General features: G+C 32.7%; 2 protein-coding genes across 4 annotated transcripts in view; both read left to right on the top strand.

Annotated features, from left to right (window-relative positions):
* The window catches only part of stnB (stoned B), a 73,620-nt gene extending 61,837 nt beyond the window's left edge, over positions 1–11,783 (top strand). The window contains exons 7-10 of the mRNA XM_089092193.1: positions 53–221; positions 5,853–6,134; positions 7,528–7,679; positions 10,182–11,783. Coding sequence (XP_088948319.1) covers positions 53–221; positions 5,853–6,134; positions 7,528–7,679; positions 10,182–10,504 — 926 coding nt within the window. The 3' untranslated portion in view covers positions 10,505–11,783. The remainder of the gene's footprint in view (positions 1–52; positions 222–5,852; positions 6,135–7,527; positions 7,680–10,181) is intronic.
* Positions 11,784–18,466: 6,683 nt separating this feature from the next.
* The window catches only part of LOC148950173 (uncharacterized), a 164,806-nt gene continuing 161,030 nt past the window's right edge, over positions 18,467–22,242 (top strand). For 2 of the 3 annotated variants that reach the window (XM_089091487.1, XM_089091486.1), the window contains exon 1: positions 18,467–18,543. In XM_089091487.1, the coding sequence (XP_088947613.1) occupies positions 18,474–18,543 (70 nt within the window). In that variant the 5' untranslated portion in view covers positions 18,467–18,473. The remainder of the gene's footprint in view (positions 18,544–22,242) is intronic. The other variant, XM_089091488.1, reaches the window with a different exon arrangement.

Below are 22,242 nucleotides of genomic sequence, written 5' to 3'. Positions count from 1 at the left end.
AATATGCCTAATTGAAGAATTCCTAATTAAATCCCGAATTAATTGCTTATAGGAATGCCTGATCTGGAACTGGGGGTGAACGACCTACCAAGACAAGGGAAAGAGGTTGTTGGTCGCCATGATATTATCCCTGTTATAACTGAAGAGTGGATTAGGCTGGAGGATGTTGAGTTTCACTCATGCGTTTCCAAAAATGAATTTGATGAGACTAGGACAATCAAGTAAGTTTTATGTTTCAGTTTTACTTCACACACTATATTATTTAACGGTAAAAAGCTTTTCCATACAAAGTCTTTTGTATTAATTCTAAGGTTTTGATTTTTAAGAAGAGGGTTTAGAAACTAAACAATAGTACTTAAAGTGTTTTTTTCATAAATTCTGGGTAATACCGGATGCCGGGTCCACAACAAATGGGAAAACAAAAACCAGAGTTTCTTAATATAATCAACTAACAAGCCGATAATTAACAATAACATAATATAATTAACAAGCAGAGTGAGTAGGTCAAGCAACATTTGGGCCTATCCAAGTTTTTTTTTATGAAATACAGGACTAATTGAATGATGCTCTTTGATAAAAAACGTTCTTTACTGGGTTCCAACTACCACTGCAACCATGATAAACTAAGTCCAATATTTATATTTTATTTTTATTTTAGTGTAAAAGTAATTTAATCGACCCATCGTATTATGTAAATGTAAGGATACTCCTTAACAATGCAGACAAATGCAAAAATAAATACAAATAAATTGTGGTAATTAAAAGCTAATTATTTTTCTTTTAAGCCAATTTGACCAAACTCATAGTAGAATACGATTCTATACAATATAAAACAGTCTTAATAGGTTCAGGTTCTTTTTATTTACAAACTAAATACAGCTACAAAAAATGTCCGGCTGAGTGTCTAGCTCGCATTATCGGGAAACCAATAACAAATAAAACAAAGTAATATATTACATAATATATTACTTTAATTACACAAAATCACACCCTTTTATTAACAAATAAAAAGTAAGAAATGTATGACTTAAGCATCAACCCAAGCCAGCAGCCAAATGGAGAAGCTACCAAAACAAATCACCAAAAATAAAAATAAAAAATAGTGAATTGAAGCCGCGGGGAAACTCGACCAAGAGAATGAATCAGCAGAACGACCATAACTAAATATATATATATAAATATACAAATATATAAATATATATATATATATATATATATATATATATATATATATATATATATATATATATATATATATATATATATATATATATATATATATATATATATATATATATATATATATATATATATATATATATATATATATATATATATATATATATATATATATATATATATATATATATATATATATATATATATATATATATATATATATATATATATATATATATATATATATATATATATACTATACTACTACTACTATATACACATATATATATATATATATACACACATATATATATATATATATATATATATATATATATATATATATATATATATATATATATATATATATATATATATATATATATATATATACACCCATATACATACACACATACACGCACATACATATATATATAAAAAAATAAAAAAAACTGAATTGACCAAAGGGTTAGTAAAAGAGTTTTTAATTGCCCCTGTAGTGTACCAACAAAAAGACCAAGTTTAAGATCCGACCCATGCACATTCCAAAGTTTGGTTATGCAGTGCCTTAGTGAGAACCTCGATCTTTCACTGCACGCTCGGGGTTCAACATACTTAGAACATCCCCTCCTTCGATGCTCACGCTGGTTAAATAGTTCCATAGCATAAAAATTATTCAGTAGAATAATTAATTATTCTATTAATTATAATTAATTATAAAAATCGTTCATTAATTATGTCTAATGCAAAGTTAAAGGAAAGAAAACATTTTCTGAGTTTTAAAGGCTCAAAAAATTTGTATTTTAAAGCTCATTCATATCCATGGGGCTGCACTCAACTTCCCAAGTTCAACATAAAAAAGAAAAGAAAACACCAATATATCATTCCCAATAATTCTTACAGATCCGAAAGTCTATCATTCCATCAATCAATCAATCGATATCTTTATTGCCCCAAAAAACACACAAGGCTTCAATATGGAGTAGATGAGAAGACAAAAAAAGAAAAAAAAGAAGAAAGAAGCACATACTCACAAAGAAAACTATACTACTAAGAATAGATTCAAATATTTTACTAACACACAGCAGGATGGAGGCTGTTTGTCCTATCAAAGCCTGGAAAACTAGTGACCGCGACGCTGCTCAGTCATGGTTAGTGGCTCATTTAACCCGTAGACTGACGCTAGTTTTTGTTTCTAGCCCATATTTCGCAAAACGAAAATATACGGATCTAATAGTCTATTTATCAGTTGCAATAAACATATTTCAAGATGGAGTCAATGCGAGGACATGAGGCATCATAAAAGCGTTGTAGACACGGGCGAGAATACGCCTGCTTTAGCAAGCTTTACAGCAAAATAGTACAACAAATGCTTTTCTAAGTTTTTCACTTATACGAAGGATATGGAGAGCCCTTGTCGTTTTTACACTACTCCCTATCGGGATAACAAGATAAGTAGGCCTAATTCCAACAGATAACTAAACACTCTGACTTCTTTACTGTGCGCATCCAACAGCGCCAACAGATTTGCCGAAAGTAAGGACCTCGCTCTTCGAAGCATTAAAATTGAGACCAATTTCGACATATTCCCTACTAAGCACAGAAAAATTCTCCTCAACAGACGATACAGTTCTACTTAAATTCAGGAGGTCGTCAGCGTAATTGAGTATCGAATGGTCCAAACCTTTAAAAACAAAACTAATTCTTGCCTTTTTCTGGGGTATAACCACACTATTATTATACAATGGTGGCGAAGTTACACCACCTTGGCGGATTCCTTTCCAAACTAGAATTACGGCTTTACCAACAATCTACGGCTTAATCATTACGGCTTTATCAGCAATCTACATATTATATTTAAAGAAGACAATTTCTGGGCTAATTCTGTATGTTTTAGGTATTTTAAGTTTGAAGTTATCAGGTATTCTGTAATGGCAAAATGACGGAAACACCCTAAAAAGGAATTCTTATATTTATGAAATATACCTATAAAATTTCGCATGTCTATAGAATAGAGATTTCAGCCCTATATCAACATAATCAAAATTATAGGTTTTTCTGGGAAACATAGTCAAGGATAGCAAGCATGCCCTCTCTCCCCCCGAGGGTAAAAGCCAGAAACCATTGATTGTATATTGAGATACAGGTCATTTGATTGGAAATTGTGAGTCTTGATGCTGCTATCTAAAAGAGAGATCACAACCAAACACTATTTTCAGTGATTTTACACCAAGAAGCAAAATTTTCCCATATCAATATAGTAACAATTTCAGCCCTATATGGACAAAGTGGCTCAAATTCTGATCGAAAAAAAAGTACAAATTGGTTGATCTGTTTAAAGTAATCAAAAATCCCCTGCAGAGTCTCTGTAAAAGCCTGATGAGCAGCCCTGCATATATTCTTTTACTCCACCTTCCTCTCTCTCGCTAAGAGAAAATGCTGTGTTTTGACAATATAGACAACAACAAAAAAAGAGTAAAAGAGAAACGACACCGTTTGAGGGTAGGTTAATAAAGCTTGACAGCTTCTTGGCATAGAGATTTTTTCCATGTAAATTAGGTTTTTAAGATACAAGTATGAGAGAAATTTTGCGTTTCAGTGGTATATTTCATAGTTTTATTGTGCAAAACAGTTGACGTTTTGATAACCCCCAGCCCCCACTAAAGATACTTCTAAATTAAGAAAACTCCTGTGGGTTCTTAATTTGATGATGAATTCTAGTTGGTATAAACTAAAATATCATGGCTCATATCAATGTTCAAATCCTTTTATTTATTGCTTAAGTTCAACTAAACTAAATAAACCCCTAGGTCACCAAAACCGCAGGTTAAAGGTCACAAAAAGTTAAATTCCAGCATCAGTTATACATTGTTGGACTTTTATTTGAAGATGAACTAAGGGTTATATCAGACAAGAACGGGCTAAAGGGTCGAGAGGCTTTTGGGGAATGTCATGTCAGAAAAATGTATCATAACTAACATCGTAAATATTGGCATTTTGCTAATAGGAATAACATATTTTGAATTCCATTTTTTATAATTGTTTACTTTAAAAGGAGAACCTGGGTAAATGACTTACTTGACTTATGTCCCATCCGTCCTTGAAGGTTGTATTGGGGCCTCTTCTTTAACCAGTTCATTGATATACCTCCTGTAGGTGCTCCTGTTGTCGGCCAGGCGGAGGAGTGGTGGCAGGTTGTAGGGTGAGGAGTTTTATTTCCATCTCTTCGGAGGGCGACCTCTGGGTGAGAACCGTGTAAACATCCCTCGAAGGCTATCTTCGGGAGACGAGTGCTAGCCATGCGTTGGGTATGTCCAAGCCATTTGAGTTGTTGTAGTTTTATTGTGTCCAGTATTGTGAATTTGACTTTCAGATTATGGAGAAGCTTGGAGTTAGAGATTCTATCGTGGTAGGTGATACCAGCGATGCGTCGCAGGGATTTGGTTTCAAATGCAGCTAGGCGACATTGATCGTCTGTTTTAAGCGTCCAGGATTCACAGGCATAGATGGCGATCGGAACAATGACGGAGTAGAAGAGTCTCATTTTGATAATTTTTTGTTAAGTTCTTATTCCTCCAGATGGGCATCAGAGCTTTAAAACTGGAGTTCGCAAGTGTCAGGCGTCTCTTGATGTCTTTGAGTTAGTTATTATCAGAAGTAAGTAAGCTCCCAAGGTAGGTGAAGTCTTCCACCCACTCAATCGTATCTCCACGGAGCTGAAGGCAGAGATTTACCTGTGAATCGAGCTTGCGTGCGCAGGGCATGACTTTCGTTTTTGAGGTGTTGATGGCCATCCCAAAGAGGTTGGTAGACGAGTGAACGCTGTTATCCTGGGATTGTAGATCTTGAAGGGACTCGGCGCTGCGAATTTAATAGTTTTGTTTAACAATCTCGCAAGAAAGAAAGGGATGAAGCTGCAAAAAAGAAAATTAAGGCTGAGACAGAGGGGTGTGTGCCCCCTATATTCCCCCTTTTATGTTTGAAAATTACCTTTTCTGAGGAAATTTTAATTTAAACAAATTCCTTTTTTGAGTGTTTTCATCAAAAAAATTGGTAAATTGACAGGTTTGTCCCCCTTCCCATATTCTGAAAAATATATGTGGTCCCCTCTCCCTAAATATTAGTGAATTGAAACCCCTGGCAGTTATATCAGCTGACCATTGGAACTTCCTTAAATTTAATTGTTCTGATAGCCTACTATTACACAGAACGGTAACGTGATTCCTGGAATTCTTCAAAACATTTTCTAGCAAATTCTTTTGAGAAAAATATAGCCAAAAGCAACTAAATCAAATCTGGCAACAACACACGCATAATTAATTTTTTTTTGTAGTTCTTTAAAATTTTCCGATTAAATGAAATTTCTTTTTCTTAGAAGGTGTATACGCACATCGACTCTTTGTAATTTAAATTCATAGCATTAACAAACGAAAAATTAAATTAAAATTTTGCCAGTTGACCTTGATATTTTTTTTCAAAAATATTCTTAATTTTGAAAAGAAAATACTGTAAAAATAGTATTTTTCTTAAGTATATTGTCAAATCCCTATTTAGAAAAAGAAATAATAAAACAACAGGTGGTAATACAGCAACCAACTTTCTTTTAAAACTTAAAATAGTGTATTATTTGTTGGCCATAAGTTCTTTTAAAGATCTATTCTTTTATATTCTAGGTTTCGTCCGCCAGATGCCTGTTATATCGAACTGTTTCGTTTCCGCATTCGTCCTCCTAAGAACCGAGAACTTCCCCTTCAGATTCGAAGTCAAATCATAACAACAGGAACAAGGATTGAAATACGGTCAGATATTCTTATTCCTGGATTCATAAGCCGGAAATATGGACAGATCCCTTGTGAGGATATTACCGTGCGCTTTCCTATTCCTGAATGCTGGATTTATTTATTCCGGGTTGAAAAACACTTCAAGTATGGATCGATTAAGGCTTCCCATCGCAGGTATAATTGAGAGATATATTATATTTAAAGCCTTGTGTTAATAGTTTCGTAAATCAACAAACAAGGAAAAATGAGATGGGCATTCATGCAAATAGGGTATAAGTTAGATTTTTCATCATCATGATCATCATTTATTTTTTTATCTTTATAATTTATCTTTATACTAATAACACAAACAAAAACAAAAACGAGCAGAAAAATAGGTTCCCAGAAGCAAGCTTGTGGGAGAATTGATTAAACATTTATAAAACTAGAGACTGACAACACACACACAAAATTGACTCAATAACTTAGAATAGCCTATTAACTATCAACTGAAAAATGGCAAAAATCGGATCAAATAAGTGAAAAACATCAAAATAAAAAAAGTAGGAAAAGAAAAAAGGGAGAAAACAAATTAAATAGGAGAATATAAGAGTCTTGTATTTCCTTTTAGAAGCTACTGGATCCTGCATTGCAGCCCACTACAAGAAAAATAAAATGGTGCCTCTCACAAAAGGAAGAAAATTTCAGAACTTTAAATGGGTCTTCCCAAAGATTTCACTGTTAGAGCTACTTTTCACAAAAAAAGAAAAAAATATGAATCAGATTAAATGAAAAAAGAAAAATAAAACTTAAAACTTTTAACTATACAACCAAGAAACACTTTTTTTTAAATATATCGAACAAAAAAACACTTTTTTTTAATGGGTACCATCAATTTTGCATTTTCGTTGCAGTAATAGACAATTGTAATATCTTGAAATATTTTTTGAGGATTGGAATATCCAGACAATGTATTTACACTAACTTAGTTTCAAAAGCTCTTGGTTTTTATGATTGTTATTACAGTATCTTAAATAGATTACGTTACATTTAACTCAATCATAAAAACTTTATAATTTTTGTTTGATATTTTTGTGGTCTAATGTGAATGCTAAGACATTAAGGCTCGGTCTGTCAATATTTCGGCAGTTTTCAGCTGATCATATAATCTTTTTTTCTTGACTTTTCTCTAGAAAAAAACCCATTAAAATCAATGTATTCCTAAGTAAAGCAAGTGAATTTAACTCCTTACAAAATACTTAAGCCGACAGAAACGCCATCTGTCAGATCTGCACTTTATTTCTCTTATTTAGGCTGTTCTATACATATGATAGGTGTTTTCACAGTGACATTTTAAGACATTAAAGAAATTATTAGCTAATTCTTTTGTTAAAACAATCCAATTTAGGTTTAAGATCAAAGGCTTATTGTGTATCTTTTTTGCGGAGAAAAAGGAAAAAAGAAGGAATTAACAATCAATAAAAAACAAGAGAAAGCCGTCTGACTTATGTATCTACTTTACGGCCCTATAAAAATATTTGTTTTGACAGGTATGATTTAGGTCTTAAAAGAATTTTTTATTTCGTAGGACAGGAAAAATCAAAGGGATAGAACGGTTTTTGGGTGCTGTAGAAACCTTGGAGCAAACACCACTGGAAGTATCATCCGGAACAGCAAAGTATGAACACCATCATAAAGCAATAGTATGGAGAATTCCGAAACTTCCCAAAGAGGGACAAGGTATGTAATCTACCACCGAAAGCTGAGAAAAAACGACCAAAGGGGCCGTACCGTTTAAAAGATTATTCCCCTTTCTATCCCCACTTTCAGCTATTGAACATCTTTCCTGCACGTACAGAGCTGATGCCCCTTTCAAGTTCAAATGGATAAAAACCCGCACCTCCCTCCATGCTCTATAGAATTTTATTTCGGTCATATAGGCTATCTGAGTTGAAATTGGTAGCCTTCATTGAACCCTTCAAAAACGACGATAAAAGCAAAAATTTTTACAATCCAGAGGTGAAGTTAAAATATTCAGTATGCTTTTCAATTTTTTCCCTTGTTGATTGTAGCTTTGTTTTCATCATACTTTATCTAATCAGCAAGGTTGTAGAAATTATTTCCTCATACTGGAGAAAATTTTATCCCACCGGTGGACAGCTGAAATATATGTGTGTTTTTCAAACCCTTTGAAGTTTTTCTATATAGCTGGTTTCACGACTTGATGGAAAGTTATTATCTAGAGAAAACCTTAAATCTTGAACGTTTACATTCAGTTTCATAGAGTTGATCTCCTCTCTTCAATAGTTTTAAACACTGAAGATGTGATTTTCCCCCACCAACGGTGAAACATGAAAGAACACACAAAAAACAAACCTATCCATGAATATTTTAGTCAAATACAGTATTTAAGTAAGATAAGATATTCATTTCAGAAAATCAATTATCACAATCCCAGGTGGGGCAAATTTGTATTTTGTAATTTGTATTTATTGCCTATTTAGTAAAACTGTCATAAGATGAGACTTATCAGAAATGAATATAGATATATACATGCATATGCATGTACATATGCATATGCATGTCATAACACATCAAAAAGATTAAAAATAAATCAAACCAGTAAATTTATGAAAAAAAAATTAAAAAGGTGAATGAAAAATCAAAAAGAGAGGGAACGAAGCAATTTATGCAAATAACAAGAAGAAGGATATTTTGTTTTTGAAAACTTTAAAATTTTTATTTTGAGCCGTCTCGCATCATTCTACTGCTATTATTTTGTATTACAATTTGAGTCAATGCTACATTTCTTTTTTCTGGTAACAATAAATAGTCAGAAATTATCATATTTCATTCATTTCATCCATTTATTCTCTTATTTTATACCAGCTAAGTACTTGCTAGTCATACTTCTTAGGCTAGGGTAGCCCCTTCAGATGATTAAATAAACGCAAATGTTGGCTTGGCAATTGTTAAGGGCTGTTGAACAGTGGTATTATTAACGAAAGTTAAGGGGGGAGGAGAATGTAACAATTAAGTAGGGGAAGGGGAAAATTTATCTTTTCTTCAATTCTTTTCAATGAAATACAAGCAAAAGGCGCTTTCCAATGAAAATATTACTTTAAAACCACTTCAGATTACACTTAACCAACAAAAGACATATTATATTTTTTGACTACTTGTGATTGGTCTCAAAAGGATGGTCTTCCATCAGTAGTTATGCCCTTTTTTTTCTTTTTTTTTTGCACAAATTGGATCCTTGTATCTAAAAGGAAATCATTTGACAAACTGCTGTCAAAGTAATAAAAAATAATTCTAACTCTATTGAAAAGTGAACAGTTGAAGATCAATGGAGATTTACCGTGGAACTTTCAAATATGGAGAACAGCTGAGCCTTAGCAATTCACCATAACCTTAAAAATATAAAAAAGCCTAATGGTAAAAAGTCTAGCACCAAAATCCATATAATGGTAAAACGTGAAACAAAATAGTATATTGAATCACAGAAACGCCCAATAGTGTTGCTATTTGTAACAGCACTCTCCCAAATTGATAGGTCGCATGCTTTTGTGGCCAAAGAGGCTAGTTTTTCTTCGGAACCCAGATTGAGATTTAAAGGCCTGAATAGGCATGGTATTTTTCAAGCTAGAAACGGCAATATTAGTTAACTCAAGTACATTTTACGCCAACTTTCAACCTAGGAATGTTCCCTAAATTAACTGTCATTTTGAGCCTTATCTGCACTGACTTATTTTGCGTTAGTCAAAAGCTGATTGTATCTATTATTGGTTCTGCAGAAACCTTTACTATTGTGACTAAAGCTCACCTAATTGCGCTAATTATGCTCTTTGGACTTAACCTAACCGAGGGGGTGTCTACTTCAGGAATCATGTACACCAGGGGGCGGATGCAAAGCGCGGGAGAAGCGTGCCAAGCATGGTGAAAACTATGCCAAATGAGGTGGAGCTCTATGGCACACTTAACAATCGGAGATATCCCCAAGTGGCGAATTTTTTTTCTCGGTGTATCTGTGTTTCTCAAATTTATTACCAGTGAAACGTGATTTTTACTTTAAAAAAGCAGTTTATTGTTCACACGTCAACGCTCATAAAAAGCTGAAAGGAAATTTAAGAAAATTTGAAACTCCATTTCAAATCATTTAGCTTATTACATGTTATTTTATTTTTAAATCATATTTTACCATGTTCTTTTCTTTTTTGTATTATATTTTTTTTATTTCAGGATCTTACACGACTCATACTTTTGTGTGCCGCATTAATCTTACGGCATTTGACCAGATACCAGAGAAGCTCCCAAGCCATTGTTATGTAGAGTTCACAATGCCAGCAACAAATGTTAGTCATGTTACCTTAAGATCGCTGTCAGTTACGAATCCCGATCCTCCAGAAAAATATGTTCGCTATTTATCACGACATGAATATGCTGTTGAAATGGAGCACACTCAAGGACAAGGTCCTAATGCGTACGTAACTGCCACACATGTAGATAAACCTCCAGAGCCACAAACTTCTGTAAAAGAAGAATCTGATAGTGATTCAGATTAGTTTGATGAATTATTGTTTAAGGCTCAATTTGATTATTCAAGGACTACTCTATGGTCGTTAGTGGAGATTTCTGAAATTTGCAGATATGCATCTCTTAACTTAAAAAGTATGTTTAATTGACGATCCTAATAATGTTTGGAAAGGATCTTAAATAGTTTTTCAAATAGACCAATTTGATTGGGTATTGTCATTGATGAGAGTCGGGACATTTGAAAAAAATGCTTTTGGAACATAGACATTAGGGGACAGATCGTCAAAACGAATATCATATCAATCGGGTTAATGACATTAATAAGATTAATGTCACAATGAGATTAAATGACACCTAAATAATTAGTAGAAAAAAAGAAGAAAAATTCTCCCATATAATTCTAAACACATTTTTTACGAATCTCAATATGAATTGAAATAATCGTCTACAAAAATCATCGTGTTTAAATGTATTGATGTGTATTAATAGCAGTTATTCGTGAAGCTTAGATATTTGTAGGATGTATTTTTTTCTAATTGGAGTTAATTATCCTATTTTTAAAGTACTCGTAGTACTATAAATTGTAGTCTTGTAACGTAGATCTCATTACGGTTGGTGAGTGTTATTTAGTTTTATCTGTGTTTTAATATAACTGCTTTAGCCAAGTATGGCACTAGCAGAACTCGTGGACGAGGCTTTCTAGTCATTATGTCATACAGCTTTATGTACCAAAGATTTGTAGACAAAGTTAGATGGCATGTCTGTTTCTTGAAGGGTGTAAACACCAATTAGAGGGACGTCTGCTTAGTTTTTAATTCACTGTGTGTTTTTAGATAGTTTTTACTAATTTTATGAGGATGCTTAGATAGACTTTAACTTAGAAGTTCGGTCGTTCAAAATCAAAACATATTTTAAATATTTGGGATGAATTTTTTCTTTAAAATCAAATCAGAAGCGTGTGACGTAAGTCTTGCTAATACAAATAGTGATATCCATAAAAACTACTGTTTCTTCTGGCTCAAACTACAATATATACTAACTAACCAAAGAACCTTTTGGAAAACAAGCATAAAACAAGAAAAAAAACCCATAAAGTCTATTCTTTTGCAAGGACTGAAAAAAGACACAAAATACATTTCCCTTTACTCCCCCCCCCCAAAAAAGGCAATAACAATAAACAAACAAAGTTTTCCTGAAAGTTTCAACTCGATTTACCAGTTGTAAAACAAAATACTTACCACAGTATGTAGAAAATTCACTAAATTTTGATGAAATGTACTGATTATTCACAATGTTTATATTGAAAATTACAGGCTTGCCTTCAGGCTTTAGGCCTGAAAAAAAAATCTAATTTAGAGCTTCATGTGTTTGATTTTTAACTGCCCTACTTAGACTAGAGTGAATTTAAAGAATTATTTACACCTTTAGCTATCTGTATAAAATGTAATTGCAGGTTCATAAGAAGTATGAATTTATGCTGTAACCAAGGGGCTTAAATAAGTAATTTCTGGTGATGGGTTACATGATGGTCCTTATGCGATCTTACTCTATTCCCCTCCCATGCGAAAATGTTGGTTCTTTGCCCTTTCTCCCTCCAGAGTAAAATCGCTATATTGCCATGATTGTGTTGTTTATTTACTGCTTTACCCCTCTATGGCCTCACTACGTTTACAGTCCCTGCCTTTTAGTGATGTAATTAATGCACTGCCATCTGTACTTATCTACTTTAGTAGCTTTGGCTAGCTTTTACCTCACACCCTGCCGGTATTAACAAACCTTCCTGCTAAGTATCCACCCATTTTCTACAGCTCAAAAACTTTCTTATTTGCTTTTGATTTTATTTTGGACTAACTCCATTTAGGCTTATCTTGGAATGTATTTTAGCAGTTTGAACGAGGATAATATACAAAAACGAAATTTCATCTTATTTACTGCTTACACTAGTATCCCAATTAAGTTGACAGATATTTTGATAAAATAACAGTTATCTAAAAAATGTAGACCTAATTAGTACTTGAAAGCAAGCAAAAAGGGAAATTGTATATGTTTAAATATATTATTATATTCATATTTCTTCTTTTGGACTTAAAGTGGCTATTGATTTTTCCTGGAACCACAGTAGATTAGCCTATATTAACACTTCAATAATTTTTTTATATTGTTCTCTTATTTACCGTATATATTTTTCCCGTGTTTGTCTAAAGATAATTTGAACTGTTGGCGTGAGGTCGCCACAGGCAGGGTGAGTGCAATCTAGTCCAGAAATTTGTGGTAGCTTTGTAGTGTAGTTTAGTTTTTTTACTTATTTGAAACGTGAAGTGCAAACAGTTTAACAATTTCAAATTTGTTGTCTTTTCTTCTTCTTGAATTTTTTAAAATATCCAAGCATTTGAAAATATTTATAAGATCATTTTTTCATACAAAACTCATTACAGTTACGTCATGATTGTTCTCAAATACTGGTCTTAGCTATCAATTTAAGGAGGATATTTTCATGTCAAAAAAGAATATCTTTAAGGATGTTTTCATGTCAAAAAAGGTAAGGAGGAGGTTTTCAGTTTTTTGCTAAGACATTTTAGTAGGATTGACATGATAATTTAATTATTGAAATAATGCCATAAAAAAAGCCACCAAAATAAAAGCTTTGTTTGGTATATAGCGGATAAATTGATGTCGCATAGCCTTTGAGCTATGGGTACTTAAACAAGTTTTTATCCTAGTTACAGCTACTTTCCCCTACTTCCTGTAAAACAAAAAATACCTTTGCGACTAGTGAGTAAAGGCTCATCAAAGCACTCTCATGGCGCTTAGATAATTTCGGAGACCACACTGCCCCTTTCTATTACGATAAAATAAAAGTTCAAAATAGGGATTAAATCCTTTTTAAGAGACAGTTTATAGAAATTCTCAAAAATACCAGATAATTCGGTCACACATACAGTGACCGTCATCAGTAGTAAAACTGGTTTACTGCTGGTTTACTACAGTTTTACTACTGATGACGGTCACTGTATATGTGACCGAAATGTCTGGTATTTTTGTGAATTTCTATACATTGTCTATTAAAAGGATTTTATCCCTATTTTGAACTTTTATTTTATTCTCATGGCGTTATAAATTATTTTCACGCAATGCGTCAGCTACGACCCTGTGGCGTGACCAAGGTCGTATCCAGGGGAGGAGGTACTGTTTGACCCCCCCCCTGAAAATTTTTTCGGACTCATAAAAAAGTAACAAATATGCATAAGAAATTGGTGTGTATTTTAAAGTTTTGTTGTGCCGCCCCCCTTCCAAATAGCGGCCTAGGAAAATCCTGGATACGTCCTTGGGTGTATAATTGAAAATGTTTTATAACACTGTATTCTTGTATTCATTTATCAATGCTATGGCTTTTTCTAAGATAAAGATAATTAGCTAATCATTTTATTTAACTTAATTTATTTCCTTCAAGTCTTTAAGTAAAATAGAAACCCGTGCAAAAGCGAGATAAATATTAATAGTCCATGAGTTTGCGTAGGAAACTGTTCTGAGTAAAAATCACAATCGCAGAATTGTAATTTCTATATTTTTCTTATTTGAAAAGTTGCCAAAAAATGATGACACGGGCAAATTTATATATATTATATTTATATATTCCTTGTAATCTATATACATATATAAATATATATATATATATATATATATATATATATATATATATATATATATATATGTGTGTGTGTGTGTGTGTGTGTATATATATATATATATATATATATATATATATATATATATATATATATATATATATATATATATATATATATATATATATATATATAGTATATATATATATATATATGTGTGTGTGTGTGTATATATATATATATATATATATATATATATATATATATATATATATATATATATATATATATATATATATATATATAATCATCAATACGTAGATAATATACATCTATATATCAAATTAATCAAAATCAACTATCAGAATTGTTTGCACTTCTCGATTTGATGTTTTGATTTGTGAAAAATAGCACTAGTTAAGACTGTGCTTTATACTTGTAATGCCAGTGCAATCGTAGTAAGTAGATTAGAATCGTAGCTAGAATTATCTTTTCCCTCAAGCTTTAAGGAAATTTGAGGATTATTGGAAAGTGATTGAATGTTTATATAGAATTTATATAAAATTATTCGGTAAGTTTTTTAGCTATGAAATAAAAAAGTATTTATTTCAAAAATCGTACTTACTGCATAAGACAAGAAAATTGATAAACCAGATTCTTTTTTATCTTGTTTTGTCTAGCGGAATCTAATGTGTAGCTTTAATCGTTTCATTTTTTATTATTTAAAGACATACTTTAATTGCCCAGATTTGCCATTAGATATTATAATATTTTCAATTTTCATGTTTTATGTATGTGTCTGTGTTATTAATTTTTTGTAGGTTCTAGACAACTGATTACGAGTTGCAAGTAAACCCCCGTGAATAATGTTGCCATATTATACGTGCTGTAAATTTTTGTATAATAGGATTTTATCATTGCGAAGTATGTGCTTTGTTTGTTGATAAATTAAATAACTGTTCTGTTTCTTTTATCTGTATAAATTAAATATTGTTGTCGTAATTAAACTAATTAATGTTTCTTAATAGACAAATTCATTTTTTTTATACAGTGTAATAGTCAGTACTTGTAGCTTAAGCAGACTATATATTCTTGAAACAAAAAGAAATTGAAGCGGGAAATATTTTATTGCTGTTCATTTTATTTAGAAACTGTATAATAATTGTTAAAACCCAGAACATGTAGACTTAAAAACAGTTTTTTCAGCTAGTTTTTTCGCTATTCAATCTCCAATCAAGTTCCATATTCAATCTATTCAATTTCCAATTCACTTCATAATACTTGACTTTTTATAAGAACTAAAATCATTGCTTTTTCATTATTAAGTGACAAATGAATGCTAAGAGCCAATATTCAATATGATTTTCGTTATTTAATAGGATTAAATATTGAAAAACCGTATTTCAATATGATATTCAATCATTATTCAATATGGTTCTACCAACCCGATACTCAATATGATTCAGTATGATTGTTCAGTCAATATTCAATATAATTCAGCCATTATTAAAGATGATCCAATATGATTATTCAATATGAAGGCTAAATCTGCCAGATCAATTTTCCAAGTTCCAACTTTGGCAAAAATACACTCGACCCGGTGAATACAGACTGTTAAGGGAACGTGCAAGTGGTGCTAACACCGAGATAAAATTATTACCAGTAATCAAGCTGAATCTGCCAGATCAATGTTCCAACTTGGGCAAAAGCCCCGTGACCAGGGCTGTTAATGGAACGTATTTGTGGCGAGTGGTGTAACACCACTTGCCGACCGGCCTTAACTTTGGACGGCCGTGTTAACGCCAAGATAAAAGTATTACCGGTAAAGAAGCTATGAATCTAAATAGTTTTGTTATGTTCTAAATGAATAAATAATTTTTTGAAAATACTACAGAATCATTATTCAGAATCATCATTATAATAACACAAATTTTTAAGGTTACTTTCTTGGAATAAGTCGATCAGAGCAAGAGAAAGTAGACAAGAAAAACGATTCCTTTCATTTGTAATGATGCGAGAATTAGGATACTAAACAAAGAATCTAATTTTGCTGTAACAACAATTAAAATTTTAATTCAAGGCAACAAGGATAATTATTGTTATTAATAAAATAAAGTAAGAAGCCTTACGATTTAACAAGTGCACTGAAAAAATGCTGTATACAAAATGAAGGTAGGCCTATATGTAAAACGTGTAGTGTATACGGTTTTACTAGTGGTTACACATTACTGCATTACTACTTACTACTAGTGGAACACCAGTTATTGGAGTAGGATGGAAGGTTTAGGGCAAAATTTTCCAACTTTTCGTGAGAGATCTATCTGATTAATGGGGATTTAACCTCGAACAGCCTCTTATCTGGAATAATTTACTTGGACTTGGCATGCAATATAGATGCTGTGGGAAAAATGACTCCCATGTTATTGCAAAAACGTTTTTAGTGTGAGGTAAAAATTACATTTTTATGATACAATTAGGCTGCTTGGGAAGTTCCTCAATATGCATGGAGCACGTTAGAAAATGTGTTAGAAATTGTACAAAGCCTTTTTTTTCTATGCAAATCTATTTGTATTGATAAAAAGTTCATTTATTCATCATTTTTACTGTTTCGATATTTGCATTAACCCGTCGGCTTATATTCATAAAATACACTCCATCATATGCTTACCTGCACAAATTATCACCCTCCCCCCTGCCCCATACTTTTTTTTAACACCCCTAGCTTTTGAAAAGATAACTTTTTTGTGTGTTTTTATTGAAAAAAAATGGAAAAACATCAAAATTGCCCCCCTCTAAATTTCGAAAAATATATTAATAGTTTTGTACCTTTATTAAGAAAAAATCGAAGAAATCCTTGTCTCTCTTATATTTTCATCAATTGTCACCACTGCTAGCATGGCAGATTTGCTAAATAATTCTATAATAGTTCAATATCCATTGTTCTGCCCGGCATTGCTATATGGCGTAGCAATTACTACGATTATTTATATTGAGTGACTAATGAATTAAATTTTGATAAATTCTAAACGATTGAATGAGATTGGTTATTATATAGAAAACAGTGAATAAAGTTCAAAGAAAATTCTAAATAGAACATTTTATAAATATAAGAAAATAACCCAAATATTTTGTAAATAAACTCATGGATTGGCGACTTTGGATATAAGCTATGAACACTTGCTAGCTTAGAAAAGTTGACCGAGGTGATTGTCCCCCTCCCAAGATTATGGACAACATTATATCTTTGTGTTACTGAAAAAAGAATGGAAAAATAGCAAATTTTACCTCCTCTAAATTCTAAAAAATAAATTAAGTTTTTGTGGCTTCTTTAAGATATTCAGGGAGAGGGGCTTGGGTAACAAAAGCCTTTTCACAATTCCAAGTGTTATTATCCTGGTAGTATGTTTCTCCTTTGTCCCAATTCCAGTGGCTGCAAGAGTCAATAAAGACGAGATTATAATTTTGGTACAAACCGCCGGAGGACAATTCTGCTGTGTATGCTTCTTTGCCAACAAACTCTGTTCAATATCCGTACCTCAGGGGCAATGATATACTGCACATTTCGTAGTTTACGGAACTTTCCATATTTTGGGAGGGGTAAACACAGAAGCGGATCTCTAAACTCTATCCCTTCATAGTCTAAATTGAGTAGGTTAATATAGACGTAATTTTTCCTCGTATAAGCTTCCTGAAGGATTGAGTCTTGTAAAGGTTTAAGACACTTAAGAGCCAATAAATAACAGAGAAGTCTGTCCTTTTATGTTTATATCTGACAATATTTTGGATGTGTGTGGGGGGGGGGGGTAGTTTTTTCACAATTTTAAAGCAATCCTATTACCAGGAACTCAATGGGAACATACACGCAGTATCCAGAGACTCTAGGGCCTTATCCAGGGGGGGGGGGGGGTTGACGAATGTGAACCCCCGGAAATTTTTGTCAACTCTTAAAAAAGCAACAAAATGCATATAAAAATTTTGTTATGTAAAGTTTATTTTTCATACCCCCTCCCCCTAAACAAAATGGATACACCCACGCCAGGGACGTTTGTGTTTTGTTGTTTCATCGTGTTGGAATATCCTTCTTTTTGAAAGGTCAAATTACAAAAAGAATTATTATTATTCCCAGATACTATTTTGTTTAAGGATTTGAATCTCATCTTTTAAATATTAATTCCCTTAAGACAAAACCTTTTCTAATCACCTCATATCTTATATACGATTTTCTAAATTAGTGTCTAAATTGGTTGTAAAAAAGAGTTCCTTTTTGCCTTAATTAAATCAGCTCATTTTGGATGCAGCAGGTTCTCCTTGAGCTATGAAATGAAATGCATTCACTGGTTTTTGTCAGTCGTTTCCTTCCGTTAATGAAAGAATGAGGTTTTCTTTTGTGATTGTTTACATTATGATTGAGGCATGTTTTGTCAAGGGGTTAGCTACTTTTGGTAAGTTCTTAAGATATTTTGTCAATCATGGTGCTCAAAGCTTTTCTTTTGATAGTATAATTGAAAACTAGACCAAGCTTTATTGAAATTAAATTAAAGAGAAATTTTTTCAACTGAAAGCAAGGAGCTATATTAAAACTCGGACAAAAATTATTTCATATGTGAAGAGGTTGCCCCCTCCTCAATACCTTGCTCTTCACTCTAAAGTTTTTAGTACTTTAAAATAACTTCCCATTCTAACTAAAAGGCCTTTGTGTTTCAGGAGCCATTCTTAAAAAATTGGGACCAACAGTCAAACTTTAGCTTTAGGAGCAAGGTATTAAGGACGGGGGCAACCCATTCATATAAGGAACAATTTATGTTCATTTTGAGCATTAATGTTGCTCCTTACTTTCAGTTGAAAAAAAAAACTTGTATTATTTTGGTTCAATTTCTAGTCGTTTTTCAAATAATGCCGGTGAATCTGGTTCACCCTCAATAAAAATTCTCTCCCTCATAGGAAACTTTCCCTAAGCGGAAAGTTCCTCCCACGTAAAATACCCCCCCCCCCGTTAATTTTTTTTCCGGATAATTCAATCCTTGGTGAGAATCTCCGCCCCTCTGTAAATTTCTTGCTGACGATTCAGCCTGAAAAATTCTCCTTACTAATTTTTTTTCCGGTGACACCGGGAATCTCCTCTTCCTGGAAAACAAAAACGCTGTAAATTTTCCCCTGATAGTTCTCTCGGAACATCTCCACATGCAAAATTGAGTTAACAAAGAGAAAGTAAGACAAATAAAAAAAATCGTATAGGAATTCTGTCAAATCCACCCTGTGTAAAATTTCCCCTGGAAAGTTTACCCAGGGAAATTTCCCTCCCCAATGAAACTTATCCCCATGAAAAAACAGCCCAAACACAAAATCTCCCCTCCCAAAAATGCCTGTATACTTCCCAATAACAAATGCTATACGTTAATAATGGGCACATTTTATAACTTAAAAGCCTATCCCAAGGGTTTCTGGGGGGGGGTCATTTTATCTCCAAAGGCATAGTTTTGGGCCTTTTAAACTATGTTGAACACTATAGCTATCTCAAAATATTGATCAGACGATTTTTGGGAAAAAAGGGGCATGGGAGCTAGTTGCCCTCCAATCTTTTTGGCGACTTAAAAAGGGCACCAGAACTTTCAATTTCCTTTCAAATGAGCCCTCTCTCAATGTTCTGGGACCATTGGTTCGATAAGATCACCCATGAAAAAAAAACAACAAAAAAAAACAAATAGACGCGCATCCGTGATCATTCTTCTGCCTAAAAATAAAAAATTTCATATTTTTGCAGATAGGATCTTGGAGCAGGGTTTTCTGATACGCTGAATCTGATGGTTTGCTTTTAATTAAGATTTTTTTACTTTTTGAGATGTTTCACCCCTTTTTTGAAAATCAGGCACAGTTTCTCAGGCTTGTAGCCTTTTATGGGTAACACTAAGCTTAATGAATCTTATATATTTGGAATTAGCATAATAAGCCGATTGTTTCGATAAATCTATTGTTATCCAAAATTCCGTTTTTAGAGTTTCGGTTACTATTGAGCGGTGTCTTTCAGTTCGTTGCCACGAACTGTTTGACAAAATACAATTTTATGTAAGTAAGTTTACTATTAGTAAACTAAACGGTTAGTTTATTTTCCTTTTTTTTTTGACTTACCAAAAATAAAAGAAAATGACTGTTCTCATTTTTTACCTACTTTATGCTAAATTGAATTTTTATAGTTTGTATATTACATCACCTAGTAGTTTTCCTTGCCAGTAGTTTATTTTCTATTATTTCAGGCTGATATTCTCACATTTGTTTAATTGTATGAATCTAATGTAAATTTTGTTGTCGAAATTATCGAAAGCTGTATTTACGCAATAACTAACCTGACCATAAGATCTACTATATTCCCTCATATTTTACGACAATGAAGACATATTGGGAGAAGGAGGTTTTATTTGCACCCTCCATGAACTATCTGAGTTTCGGTACGACCTCCTCATCATGATATGAGGAAATAAATGAAATACAGAGGAGTGGGAAGTGGAAACCGTGAAAGTCACTCTTTAGTACTGACTTTGGACCCTTTTCTCTGCCAGAGAATTTCGTGTATTTCGTCTACAAAAAATTGACTAAAATCTAAAAAACGCCTTTTAGAATATATCCCGTCTCCTTCTCTCCTTTTGAGATGTTATAAATAAAAAAAACAAGTTTTTTAAACTGAAAGTAAGGAGCGACATTAAAACTTAAAACGAACAGAAATTATTCCGTATATGAAGGGGGCTGTCCCCTCCTCAACGCCTCGCTCTTTACGCTAAAGTTTGACTTTCTCACAACTCTATTTTTTAAACAATAAAAAAACTTTAGCGTAAAGAGCAAGGCGTTGAGGAGGGGACAGCCCCCTTCATATACGGAATAATTTCTGTTCGTTTTAAGTTTTAATGTCGCTCCTTACTTTCAGTTTAAAAAACTTGTTTTTTTTATTTAATTTCTGATCGTTTTTTAGTTAATGCAGCTTTTATTTGCATAAAAATTTTACTTTTCTTTTACTAAATGGATGTCTTTACAAATTAACTTACTTAACTAATTTCCATATTCGTATATTTTTCTTCTGGCAAAAAATACGAAGTTGCAGATTTTTGCAGACATGAGCTTGAAACCTATGTAATAGGGTTTTCTGATACGCTGAATCTGACGGCGTGATTTTCATTAAAATTCTTTCACTAGTAGGGGATGTTTCCCCCCTCTTTAAAAAATCGAGTAAATTTTCTCAGGCTCGTAGCCTTTGATGAGTAATACTAAACTTAATAAAATTTATATATTTAGGATCAGCATTATAAACACATTCTTTTGATACATTTATTGACATCAAAATTTCGTTTTTAAAAGTTTCGATTACTATTGAGCCGTATAGCTTGTTTTTTTTTTGTTTTTTTTTATTACGTATATGTTATTACTTATATGAAGGGGTTCTCCCCTTAGTCAATACCACGCTGTTTACGTTAAAAGTTAAAAAAAAATTTGATTCACAAACCCCTGAATCACAAAGGCCGTTTAATTAGAATAGATAGCTCTTTTGAAAGCACTAAAAAAACTGTAGCGTAAAGAGCGAGGTATTGACTTGGGGGAGAACCCCGTCACATACGTTATAACTTGTGTTCGTTTTAAGTTCTAATATTCCTTCTTACATTTCAGTTGAAAAAACTTGTTTTTTTTTTATTTAACTTCTGATCGTTTCTTAAATAATGCTTGGAAATTCGGCGCCCCCTTCATAGAAATGTCCCTTACCCCAAAGAAACATCCTCCACGGAAATATTCTCCAGAGTAATCCCTCCTCTAGCCCCCCCTCCAGAAAAAATCCTTCCTGAAAATGGTTGTATACTTCCCAATAACCAATAAATAATGCTGGCAAGTCCGGCGCCCCCTTCATGGCAATTTCCCTTCCCCCATGAAAACTTCCTTCATGGAAAGATCCTTCCATATAGCCCCCGACCCTCGCCTTCCCCCACCTACCAGAAAAAATCTCCTCTGAAAAAGTCTGTATACTTCCCAATACCCAAAAATATATTTTAACAATTAGTAAAGTTCATAACATTCAGCCCTCCCCCGGGGGACGTTGGGGGATCAAGTCATCCGAAAAGACATATTTATCATATTTTCGACCATACTGAACAAACTGGTTATCT

The sequence above is a fragment of the Artemia sp. Qi Xiang Cuo genome, chromosome 7 (genome assembly GCF_049724085.1).
Source record: "Artemia sp. Qi Xiang Cuo chromosome 7, ASM4972408v1, whole genome shotgun sequence".
Lineage (NCBI taxonomy): Eukaryota > Metazoa > Arthropoda > Branchiopoda > Anostraca > Artemiidae > Artemia > Artemia sp. Qi Xiang Cuo.
Note: the sequence above shows the minus strand (reverse complement) of the source record. Positions and strands in the feature narration are given on the sequence as shown.